Below are 12426 nucleotides of genomic sequence, written 5' to 3'. Positions count from 1 at the left end.
TTTGTGAAACCTCATCGGAAATTTGTGATAATATAGTTGGTGAAATATTTTGAATTGGTGTTACATTGTTCAGTGTATCTGTAGATGAATGATATACAGCTACTCCACCAGCAGTTGAGTTGGGTCGTTTGTATTGGGTAACGCAATAAAAATTTTCAATAAGAATTTGTTCGTCATTTTTCATCCAAGTTTCGGAAAATAACAGCAATGTGGACCTTTTTAATACTTTATCATTCAGATCAGAAACATGAGCACGTAAACTTTGGCAGTTGAAGGAAAATAGTGTAATGTTACTCTCATTTACAAGGTTATATAATTCTTCCTGTTGTGTTATTAGGCGAGAATTTGAAAGTCTTTCAAATTCACACTGTAAATCAACTATTCCCCCTGGACGCTTTCTTCCATGATAAAATTTGTTGTCTTCGGTGTTTGAGACAATGAACAATCCATTTATATCAGTTACTCGTGATAATGCTACATATTATAACAGCTGCTGACTGTGACTTTTATTGTATTCATAAACGATTTGATCAAAAGTACCACCTTGAGACTTATGTATTGTAAGCGCACAAGCAGATACTAATGGAAAGTGATTTCTCTTTGCAAATATTGTCTTATTTCTATTCATTGGTACAGATGACGATCTTCGTAAAATTGGGACTGCTGTTCTACTAATGTTTAGAGTTTGAATATGATGGGCAGCTTTTTTCCTAATTTTCTCTCCTATCTTACCAGGAAACTCAAGCCATAAGCGTATGATGTTATCACTGTCATCACGTTCAATATACACTAACTTTCCAACACAACCGTTGGCTAAGCCATCAGATACATCAATATTGGTTGTAATAATGTAAAATTTGTTAAGAACTAATATGATTTCATAAGGCGATCCTCCTGTATCAATAACTGACATTTTATGAAATTATACATACTTATGCTTCTTGTTCAACTGAATGACAACCTATATGTAACATATCTGTTGCTATGGATACTACTTTGTCTTCAGCAATATTTAAAATAGATTGATTATAATCCGCAACATGTTTATTTTTATTTTTAATTTACTTATTTTAAAAGTAATAAATAAACAAGTAAGTATATTTAGAGATTTTCAAAAAATTTTGCAATTTAAAATAATGTTTTTAAAACTGTTGAATTTTTCATTCACTTTGCTATTCACAATTGATCCGTTTGAAAATTTGAAAATAAATAATCCTAATTGATTATGATATTTGCCACTAGCTGGCGTATAAGTCAAGAAGCGTGTAGTATATGACATATACTTACAACCAATCAGAATTATTATTTTTAAATGGCGGAAACTACACAGACTATAGTAAGCGTTACTTCCGTCAGAAAAAAAATCTGAGTTACTCCCTAGTCGCGCCTAAAGAAGTTTTACTTCAACAAACGGAACCCTTTTAGAGCTATTACGCACTGTCGACCAGTCGCCGGCGACTGTGACTTACTATAGTTTAAATAGGGGCTTGCGCACTTAGGATCACTTTCTTGTCCGTCGACTGTCTGTCCTTTTATCTGTCAAGTTCCTTTTTCTCCGGAACTCGTGAAGGACTGAAGGTATCAAGCTGAAATTATATATTCAAGTCTATGCATAGACTACTAGAGTGTTCAATATAAATTTAATTACCGTAGCATCTACTGTCCCTTGAAGCTGTGAAAAAATTCAAACTTATCAGTAACTAGCTTTCCACCCGCGACTTCGCCCGTGCAGTCAAAGAAAAACCCGCATAGTATCTGTTCCCGTGGGATTTAAGTGGGGAATTCGATCACGATTTTTGGGGATTTGGATGAATTAGCCATCCATAGCTTTGGCAACCCTGTCTACCACAGCTGTCTACATTGACTATGGTCCTAAGCTGTCAATACATCGAATGTCAATGTCATCATTATTCAGAAGTTTTACAAAAATATTTTCTTTCATATTTGTTATTACACCATTACACCATAATTTGCAAAACACAAAATGCATAGACGGCTACCTTATTAAATCGTGTCAACTTAATCATAATGGCTCTGACATTAAGACATTTATGTAGAAATCATCACTATCTACAAAACATAACCAAACCGGTAAAATGGAACATAAGAAAACATTTACCATCGAGAACATTAGCTAGCAGTGTTTTAGGTCCACATAGTGTTGTACAGAAGCCTTTTTTAGTTGAAAATAACTTAAGATTGTCATGGAACCCCGTAAGGACTTGTTCTACACAGAGTAACAAAGATGACGCAAAACCATTACCACCCGAGGCAGAAAAGAAACCTGGACTTATACAGCGATTCAAGCAAATGTATAGAGATTATTGGTACGTCTTAGTACCAGTGCACATGGCCACGTCTGCAATGTGGCTTGGTGGATTTTACTATGCTGTAAGAAGGTAATGACGCATCTTGCAGTATTGAAGAAATATAATATTTAATAGATAACATTTCATACTGTTACACACTACAAGCTTTAAGAAAACCATTAAAATATAATTAAAAGCTAGTTCATTGAAATATTTTAAAATAAGTATTTATATTAGGGTATCATTTAAGCTATCACCAATTTAATTAGTTTTGTGTTTCTTAAATAATAGGGTTTGTCCTCAAAATAGTAGATCTGTCACCAAAATGTAGTCACCAAACAATGCAAAATCAGTTACAGAATAAATCACCTAAAATCCTGAGATATAAGGTCTAGTACCAAATAAATGTTTTTGTATGTATTATAATAGGTGTGTCCTAACAAGTATTTAAGCAAACTAATCTAAAGAGATCACCAATAAATCATATTATTATGTTACTAGAAAATTGCATTAAATTCAAATAAAAAATTAGGGTTCGGTTCTAAATTTCAACAATAAAAAATTTTGCAGAGTAGTAAATAAAACAATTAAAGTCAAAATAATCAATATTTATTGTTTAAAATAATTACCACTGAACAATCAGCGCTGGTTTAAAATAGCTGGCTTATGGCTAGCAGAATAGTAGATAAAACACTTAGGTATTTAAAGTTAAAATAATCAATATTTATTCTTAAAAATAATAACCACTGAATAATCAGCTTGTCGCGCCAATTTGTCTCCGCCCCTTTGATCATTTTTTCATTTAAATTATAAATTGATGTATTAAATTGGTAACGAATACTATTAATTCAATATCTGAACGAAATAAAATGTTACTACTTTATTGGTGACAAAATATCAAATAAAAAGGAATCGCAGTCAGGGATCGATTATCGATTTATTTGGTGACAGATCTACCATTCTGAGCACAGAGCTATTATTTAAGTAACAAAACTGTTATTATAAGAACGAAGTTTATATTCATGTAATGCAATATAATTTTATTGGTTATCGATCTCTTATTTTACACATATATTAACATTAATTTGATAATTCATACCTGGGAACAATTTTTGTTTATCTGAGAACGAAAATATTTCGTGGTGATAGATCTATTTATTATGTGATACAACTTGATGACAAATATAAATTTTGGTGATAGAAAATATAGTTCCCTTTATATTATATGTATGTTTCAGTGGTGTTGATGTAATAAGCTTGCTAGAATCACTTGGAATCAGTGAAAAGCTTATGGAACCATTAAAGAAATCGGAGGCTGGTTATTTTGCTTTAACCTTTGCACTCTATAAGGCTGCTACACCCCTCAGATATGCTGTAACTCTAGGTGTGTATGGATGTTTACGAGTTGGAGCTAAAATTAAATAACAATGTATTTATTTACTTTTTTTTTATTCTGCAGGTGGCACAACCTATGCCATAAATAAATTAACACTTATAGGATGGATTAGACCAGTTCCGTCCCGTGAGCGCCTCAAGGAAATGTTACAGGAAAGGAAAGATAATATACAAGACAGATTCAATGAGAGCAAGCAACATTATCAAACACAAATCAAAGAGAAACAAACACAGGTTTTTGATGAAATGAAAAGATATAAATCTGAAATGCGGAATATGAAGAATAAAATTAAGAAAATGTAACAGGTTTTTCAATAAAAATTATTGTTGTTAGAAACTATCTTTTATCATGGCCTGGCCAAAAATGTATAAATGATTAGTGTATTTATTTATATTGAAATAAATTTATAACAACTACAGTTTGAAATATTTATTGCTTCCAAAATATAAATATAAAAGCTGAGCCTTACACAATTATCAATTACCTTCAATTGTACATGTATTTTAAAATTAAAATAATCACAACATCGGTACCATAATGTACAGACAAAGGAATTCTACATTTAATTAAGTACCTATAAAATAAGACAGCACATAGCTGGAATGTTTATTATGGCAATATTTAATTTTCTTAAATCATTAAACAAAATAAATACGGAAGTGACAAGAGTGCAACCAGAGGTGCTATTTGAACGTAAAAAATAATAAATGCATCAACTTTGCAAATAAATTAAATGATAATAATATTAGACATTGTGTTAATACTTGTGACTTTGTATTAATATATATAATTTGTACCATTTCAATTGTGTTGAAAAAAACCCTGATTTTAATAAACATATTATACAAAAAATATGTAAAATCAATCCCAATTTACCACACATATAAAAAAGTTTGTTGTTCTATTTGATGTTAGTAAGCATTTTTCTATTGTTATATCACAAGGCAACATAGGCATCAACCATAACTGGTTTAACAAAATCACAATCAAATCCTAGTAGCTATGTTAATTATAATAATAAAGTACATTATAATAACTTGTATAATTTCATAAAAGGCAAATTGCCCACAAATAGCTTTAAAAACATTGTATAATATGTAGTTATTATATGTCATTTATTTGAAGGTTTTATCTTCCAATTGCTTACTTTAATTTCAATATGGTTATTTGTCAGCTATATTTAGGAGTTTAATTTTAAATGTATCCTTTGTTGCTGCCTGTCTAAAGCTTTTATTATTTGCAATATTGCTGAAATATTTTAGCGGACCTCAACCTAGTATTATTTCTTCATACTCCATTGACATATTCTTGTTGATTGTAATTAAAGAAACATATATTAATTATTGCTCTTTATGAAATATTCATAAAATATTTATAATGCAGTCAAAATTATTTCAATACTTATACTACTTACTAATTACTGATATAGAGCTAGACTCTAGTGTTATTCATTTCACCATGTAAAATAAACCATGCACACTTATTTTAAAGCTTATAGTTACAAAAAATTGTTCTGATAAAATTTATTTGAAGACATAGATTACATAATAATTTTGGCCCCTGAGACACAGTATTTAACTAATTCAGGAGCCTATGGATTCATATATAAGCTGTACCTATTTCTTTATGTCAATAAAGTTTTTATTATTTATTATTTATAATGAAGATAAACTAGCATAACATCAAATCCATTGCTAATTAAAAAATACATAACATTACAAGTAAATCCGGTATAAGTCATGGTATGTTATATTGCATATTGCAATTCCATTTATATTGCTGCCCACTGTTTACTTACAATTACATACATTGAAGCATCCAACTATTTAATGAACAGATAAATAATACTTAGTATAAGATTTAACTTAACCATTTGTTCCATTTCATCTATAAATGGGCTTTGTTGTAAAATTATAAAACCCTATTTAATAATTTTAGGCATAATATTATAGCCTTTTGTTAAGGAATCTTATATCCGAACAATTTCATAATCTCTAGGCATGTACACGAAGCATACACTTTGAATACTTTATTTAGCCCATGTATTGATAGGAAGCTGGTGAGAGGTGCGGGGCGGGCGGCATGCCGGGACCTGTGGCTGCACCAATCGTGGCCAAGTGGCACGCGCGACACATCAGTTTTCCTGAAACATTAAAATATAATTGTTAAACAACAAATACTAATAGAAAATAAATAAATATTTCAGGACAATTTTCACACACGGCACGATCTGATCCCATACTAAGCTTTCACTTGTGTTATGGAAACCAAATGGCTGATAAACATACATATATTATTTTAAATAAATAGAGAAATTAAGTTTCAGTGCATCTTGTCTTTATATCATGTATAGGTTATAGGCTAAAATACAAAAGAATGGGGAAGTATTTTTTAATACTTAAAAAACTTAACTACTTAACTGTCTTACCACACATTTAAATGAAAATATTGACTTATGAATAAATAAATAAGCACTTAACATTTAAAAATATATCCTAACCTCTGACTTAAATTCAGCCTTCCATAGGTGGTCATAAATGTTAATAATATGTTAGTACTACCATTTACACAGTACATATAAAAAAAAACTAATAACTCACCAGCTAAGGGATAGCATCGTTTATCAGGTTCATCAGTGAGTTGCATGCCGCAGACACAGCACATGTAACAATCCACATGGAAGTCGCGATCCATCGACACCACGCGCACCGTTTCATCTGTTCCCTCCACTGGTGTGATACCTTTAATTTAATTTAAGAGTTTTGTAGAACATTACCATTTCCTTAATTTTCTTATTATGACTAATGTATTCAGTCACATAATATTACAAAATGAAGAAGAGTTTAAAAACTTATAACATATTTTATTTTTCTTAATTATTACTTGACTCACATTTATTTAATTACATATTACTTAAAACACATCCGAATCCTACATAATATTTTACATAGCTTTTTACATAAGTTACATATTAATGTTCAAACTCAAACTCAAACATTCATTTATTCAATTAGACTACTATTTAGTAATAGTAGTAGTTCTAAATTAACAAACTGCTATTATTCTGTTTTTCTTATGATAAATAGAATAAAAATTCCCACACTTTAATTTCAATATAAATCTATTATTATTAAGATACAGATAGCTTATTATATTTAAAATACCTTTCCCACAGCTGGCACACTTAGGCGCAAACATCCTATGATAGTCATTGACACAATAAATCTTATTGTCAACGTCCACTGTGAAAGGTACTCCGTCAAGACATTCATTGCAGATACAGCATCGGAAACATCCAGGGTGGTATGATTTGCCCATGGCTTGTAGAATCTGTAAGAGGAAAATAATTATAAACCACATAAAAGTATACATATATTAATATGTCCTTATTTCATAGTGATAGTGATAGCAAAAAATAAATTAAGCTTCATACCATTTCCATTATAAGATGACCACATATTGCACACTTTTCTGCAGTTTGTTGAAAACCAGAATACTGAAAAAGAAAAAAATATATTTTTTCATTAATATCATGTAAAAATATTTAACTTTATTAATAAAATTTACATTCTACAATTTATTTTCCTTCTTTAAAAAAAAACATAAACATTAAGAATCTATTTGTTACAAAAAATATCATAACATACTTCAAGTTTTGTTAGAACTTTATTCATTAAATGAGTGATTTAAAAAATTTAAGTTCAATATATTTGTCTGTAGTAATTAGTCAAAGTCAATAGAACAAAATAAGTATAACCAGTAGCGAGCAAAATTATAGAATTAGTATTTGAAAGCTACATTTTTTAATGTTTTCTAGGTTTAGTGAACGTACCAAGTAGTCTTCTTCACAGTACACTTTTCCATGCACATTGTAGAAAGCTTTTCCCCTGAGAGCTCGGCCACAGGAGCAGCAAATAAAGCAATTGGTGTGGTATAGATTGCCCATAGCTTGGCAAGCTTGCCCCGCACCTGTTACACCTGCACCACATGTATGGCATATACCTGGAATACAAAATAAACATTTAATTAAAGCAATAGCAAGTTGAGTTTTATGTCATACTAGAGGTCCGCCCCGGCTTCGCCCGTGGTACATATTTCGCAATAAAAGGTAGCCTATGTCCTTTCTCGGGTATCAAAATATGTCCATACCAAATTTCATGCAAATTGGTTCAGTAGTTTAGGCGTGATTGAGTAACAGACAGACAGACAGAGTTACTTTCGCATTTATAATATTAGTATGGATTATTATATTTCCTAATGATTCACATTTACACAATTTAAAAGGATTTATTTTCATTATATCATTAAAATAATATGAATGTTTTTAATATTCAGATTAGAGTAACCTTAGTCACTCATGTGCGAAGGATGCAAGTATATAAAATTAGCATATTTTCTTCAAATTCTCTGTAAAACAGATTTAATTTACTTTAATATAATATAGCTTTATTTGAATGAATTGAATACATTTAAATAAGTTTTTTATGTAGTTGCTAGTTTTAAATAAGTTTACTCACCAAAATACTCTCCTTCTTCATCCTGTCTTTCCATTTCCTCTTCTAATTGTCTAGTCATCTCTTCTATTTTTCTTTGAGCCTCACTAGGACCAGGTGGGCGGGGGGGTGTGATACTGTAAGGCAGCAAACTCTTCCCTCGTCCTCCTGAACCCCTTGAACCACCAGACACTTGTGATACCGAGCTTGGTGTGGGACTAGGCGCAGGGGATTGAGCAGGAGAGCACAGAGATGTTCTAGTAGAAGTTAAATTTCTAGACCCTACAGATTCTGAACCTAGGGATACATTATCCCTATTAGCCGCTGCCACTGCAGCAGCTGGAGTTCCACCAGTCATACACACATAGTCCGACCCATTCGTATCATCAACTATCTGCATTCTTCCTGATTGCATTTTTAAATTAGTACTATACCCACCATTTATCACTGGCTGTTTTATTTTACCAAGTCCATTACCTAATTGTGGTTTAGGATGAAAGAATTTAGGTGCAGGAACAGCTATTTGAACCTCAGTAGCAATATTTGCTTTCGGTCGTTGGGCACTAGGTGCTATCGAAGCATATATTGCAGTTGAGGGAACACTGACAACTTTGTCATCAAAACTCACTGTGTTATCATTTTTTAAGAGAGCACTCACATCTGTGTACTTTGGAGGAGCAGACTTCATAATAGTATAATCACTACTGCAAGTGTCCTGGGCTGTATTGTATGGTGGCGGTGGTGGAATCTTATCTAGTTTAGTTTTATCACTTGACAAATGGGTTATATTTTTATTTAGACTAGTATTTGGAACTTGGGGCCCAGGGGTAGAAGAGCTCTGTTGTATGAAGTGCTGTTGGTTAGGTTGTACTTTATAATCAACTTTTTTTTCATTATCAGAACAAAGCATGTTCTCATAAACAAGTGGTTTTGGCTTTGTGTTTACAGGAACCTGTGGTTGAGCCTTGCTATAACGTGTGTCGTAATATCCTTCAGGCGCAAGTGGAGGGCCTTGTTGATACAATTGGTGATAGAATGGAGGTTGAGGTAATTGTTGTTCACCGTAATAATCTATATTTTCGTAAACAGGTGGTGGATACGACGTGTTTGTGTTACCCGGTATTTCATATAAGTCTTCAGTCTGATAACTTATAGATCTTTGCGATATTGAATCTATTGAACGCGTAGGGCTCGGCGGTAGCGCAGTCGCATTGATATCGCGTTTGTTAATCGAAGCTATAGTTTCCACCCTTTTCGGAGTAGCGTATTTCGAGGCTGCTATAACATTTGAGCGTTCATAAAAACTATAATCCTGTCTATTATTTGGATTATTACCCAATGTGAAACTCTCGATTGCGCCCACAGGTCTCGATTTGGTCTGGATTGATATGTTAGATGTCGTTGCACTGTGCGCTTGCTCAGTATCATTCTCGTCTTTGTTTGTAATTTTTAAATCTTGCAGCCCAAGAATACATCTTTGTTCTTCTGCATTATTTCTTCTTGAGAAGTCCATGGTACAATTTAAAACAAAACTGAATGAACTATAAAAACATACAGTAACAAAATGAATGATTCATATTTGTAATTTGATGGATACCTCAACAAAACATTAGAGTAGGTATGAACGATTTATCAAACAAAAAATGCAATTAGTGGGTAGAGATTACACTTGGTCACTCCCACAAATTTATGTTATATTTTTAATAATTTTATTATCTACTTTGAAAATTGAAGTTTGTTGCAGCATTTGTTGATCTACAGTTATAAACAGACGTTCGAATTTGGTACGGACCGCACCGTGACCTTGGTGCGCTCCGGACCATATTCGATCGTGTGTACAGTGGTCCGCCGGACATAATTATTATTATTGACGGTACGGTTGGTTCGATGGTTTTTTCATCCGAACTTGGTGCGGACCGTACCAAATTCGCGCGTGTGGACGGGCGATCGCACCGGACAGCGCATTAGTCATAGACTATATACTTATTACAGCTTTAGTCATAGTTCTACCGCCAAACAAAACGGACGTCGGTCGATCGTTATCAATGGCGATGGCGTCGGATGACGTGGCTAATACTGAAAAAAGATTAATAATATAAATTTTAGAACTCTACAAAGATTTATGATATGACTGCATATGTCTGAATGAATCCCTGTCTTTTAAATATAATTTTGCCCATTCTTTTCTCTTCGTTTTCTTCTTTTCAATGTTTGTAACTTGAAAAATACAACATTCTAACCACGAATTTATTACGAGAAATAGATTTTCAAGGAATTCGGTTTGACTTTTAATGAGATTACTATGATCAATGCTCGAAATATTCACAAAAAAAGGAGATTAATTTGTATTAATTTGATATTATTGAATTGTCTTATAAATCTAAGATATTTTTTTTGTTCAGTTAATTTATTACATATAAAGATTATGTACCTACATATAATAATATATTGAAATATCGACTATAACTAACGACTAAAACATAAACAAAAACTTGGTAATAGATAGATGATATATATAATTTTGTTTACTAGGGACAACCCTGACATTCTTTGAAAATCTATATCTCGTAATAACTTCGTGGCTAGAATGTGGTATTTTTGTCACATGTAGAACTCAGTTCAAGGTTTCTTTTGGTACTAAACAGAGCTTCTACTAACGCCTGCATATAATATAAAAAAATAAAGACGAAAATCAGTAAAAATTACAATACTTTCGCCGCTATCGACAATATCGAAAATTTCAAAAAGGGATAATTTGCGCCTTTAATCACTTCATATATTAGCAACGTAATAAATTATCTAGTCACTAGTGTATCTATTTTTTATACGAATTTATTTAGCTCAGTCGGCCGCGAAAATTCCAATATTTTAAATGTTTTTTTAAAAATCGTAAATTTAATCATAATTTTTAAACAAAGAATATTTTCTTTGTGCGGCAATGCCTGGACGGATAGCCGAAACCAATTGAATATTGAAACTGTAAAGGCGAAGCTGCAAATTAATAAAATGTAATTTTAAATTATCGTGCAAAGATTTTTATACATTCGCTTTAGAAAATGAAGAGCTATTAAAAGCTGTTTCTTCCAACAGCAAATATAAATGCCAAAAATAAATTTTCTCTATTTAACATTGCTGTTTTAATTATCTCCCGTAAAAAATAACTAAAACTCGTATTTTTGATGCTGTTAACCCTTAAATCCTGGCATCTTAAATACTGGCAACCCTAGGTGCGGTGCGGTCGTGTGGCGAGTCGATCGCACCGCACGAGTACGGTGGTCCGGTCGCACCAGTTCGAACGTCTGTTTATAATTTACAAGTCGCGATTCGCGATTAGAAGAGTGCAGACTGCAGTGGCGAGATTTGTTTTTTTCTTTTATCATCTGTGATGAATGCCGATTGCCGACCAACCATAGACGACAGAGCAAGTAATACCATAGACTAAACCTGATTCTGTCCTTAGAGTATAGATATCTATAGAGCGCGAACAACCAAGTGGGAACAGTAGGCACAGGTGGGAACAACACGACGTTCCCGCCGCGCGCGCTCGTAGTCGTGGTTGAGTGCTGACGAAGTGCGTTGCTCTTGATTTTTATTCATATCTAGGAATAAACATGGTGAAATGTGCAGTTATATCTTGCAAAAACGATACTAGAAAATACACAAAATTGAAATCCAGTATCACATTTCATCAGTAAGTCGATTGTTATACTTATTTTTATGAAAATAAATCTAGCATCGCGGGGGTGAGGGGGAGGTGGGAGGCGGACACGCGCAGGCTTGCTCGCGCGCCTCACTGCCGCCATTTTATCGTAGTGATGTGACCTGATCAACGCTGTACTCGATATAAAGTTTACTAGAAGAACTATATTTTTACAAATTATTTATTTAACTTTAAAATTAAAACTCTTTTAAAAATGTAAATAAATTTTTAAATAAATTTGTGGTGTGTTTTGTATGATACACTTTTTTATATTATGAATGCGAATGTATTATAGGGTAAATGTAAAGTATGTAATTTTACGATATATTTTCTGAACCGCTAAATTGATTTTGAAGATTTTGATAGTAGAATGGATAAAATGAAATAAAAAAATTATTTATATTATTTATTATACAGTAGCACCTCGTTAAGTCGAACCTCGATAAGTCAAAAACCTCCAAATCTCGAAAAAATGTTCTGTTCCCTTCCCTTCATACCCGAAACCCTCCGTTACTTGAAATCTATACC

At 32.3% G+C, this 12426-nt stretch overlaps 2 protein-coding genes across 2 annotated transcripts; one reads left to right on the top strand and one right to left on the bottom strand.

The window, feature by feature from the left end:
* Positions 1–1870: 1870 nt before the first annotated feature.
* LOC149490314 (uncharacterized protein C18orf19 homolog A) lies at positions 1871–4123 on the top strand. The gene is made up of 3 exons (XM_089702663.1): positions 1871–2399; positions 3548–3693; positions 3769–4123. Exons 1-3 carry the CDS (start codon positions 2029–2031, stop codon positions 4005–4007), a joined length of 756 nt encoding a protein of 251 aa, XP_089558789.1. The 5' UTR covers positions 1871–2028; the 3' UTR covers positions 4008–4123.
* A 1560-nt stretch (positions 4124–5683) lies between these two features.
* jub (LIM domain-containing protein jub) lies at positions 5684–9952 on the bottom strand. Its single transcript, XM_089702650.1, has 6 exons — positions 8223–9952; positions 7538–7707; positions 7139–7201; positions 6870–7035; positions 6306–6446; positions 5684–5848 (listed from the first exon to the last, which is right to left on the bottom strand). Exons 1-6 carry the CDS (start codon positions 9709–9711, stop codon positions 5739–5741), a joined length of 2139 nt encoding a protein of 712 aa, XP_089558776.1. The 5' UTR covers positions 9712–9952; the 3' UTR covers positions 5684–5738.
* Positions 9953–12426: the final 2474 nt, after the last annotated feature.

The sequence above is a fragment of the Colias philodice genome, chromosome 2, assembly GCF_061535455.1.
Source record: "Colias philodice isolate Cphi_HAF_F1 chromosome 2, ilColPhil1 Martin Lab GWU primary, whole genome shotgun sequence".
Taxonomy (NCBI): Eukaryota; Metazoa; Arthropoda; class Insecta; order Lepidoptera; family Pieridae; genus Colias; species Colias philodice.
Note: the sequence above shows the minus strand (reverse complement) of the source record. Positions and strands in the feature narration are given on the sequence as shown.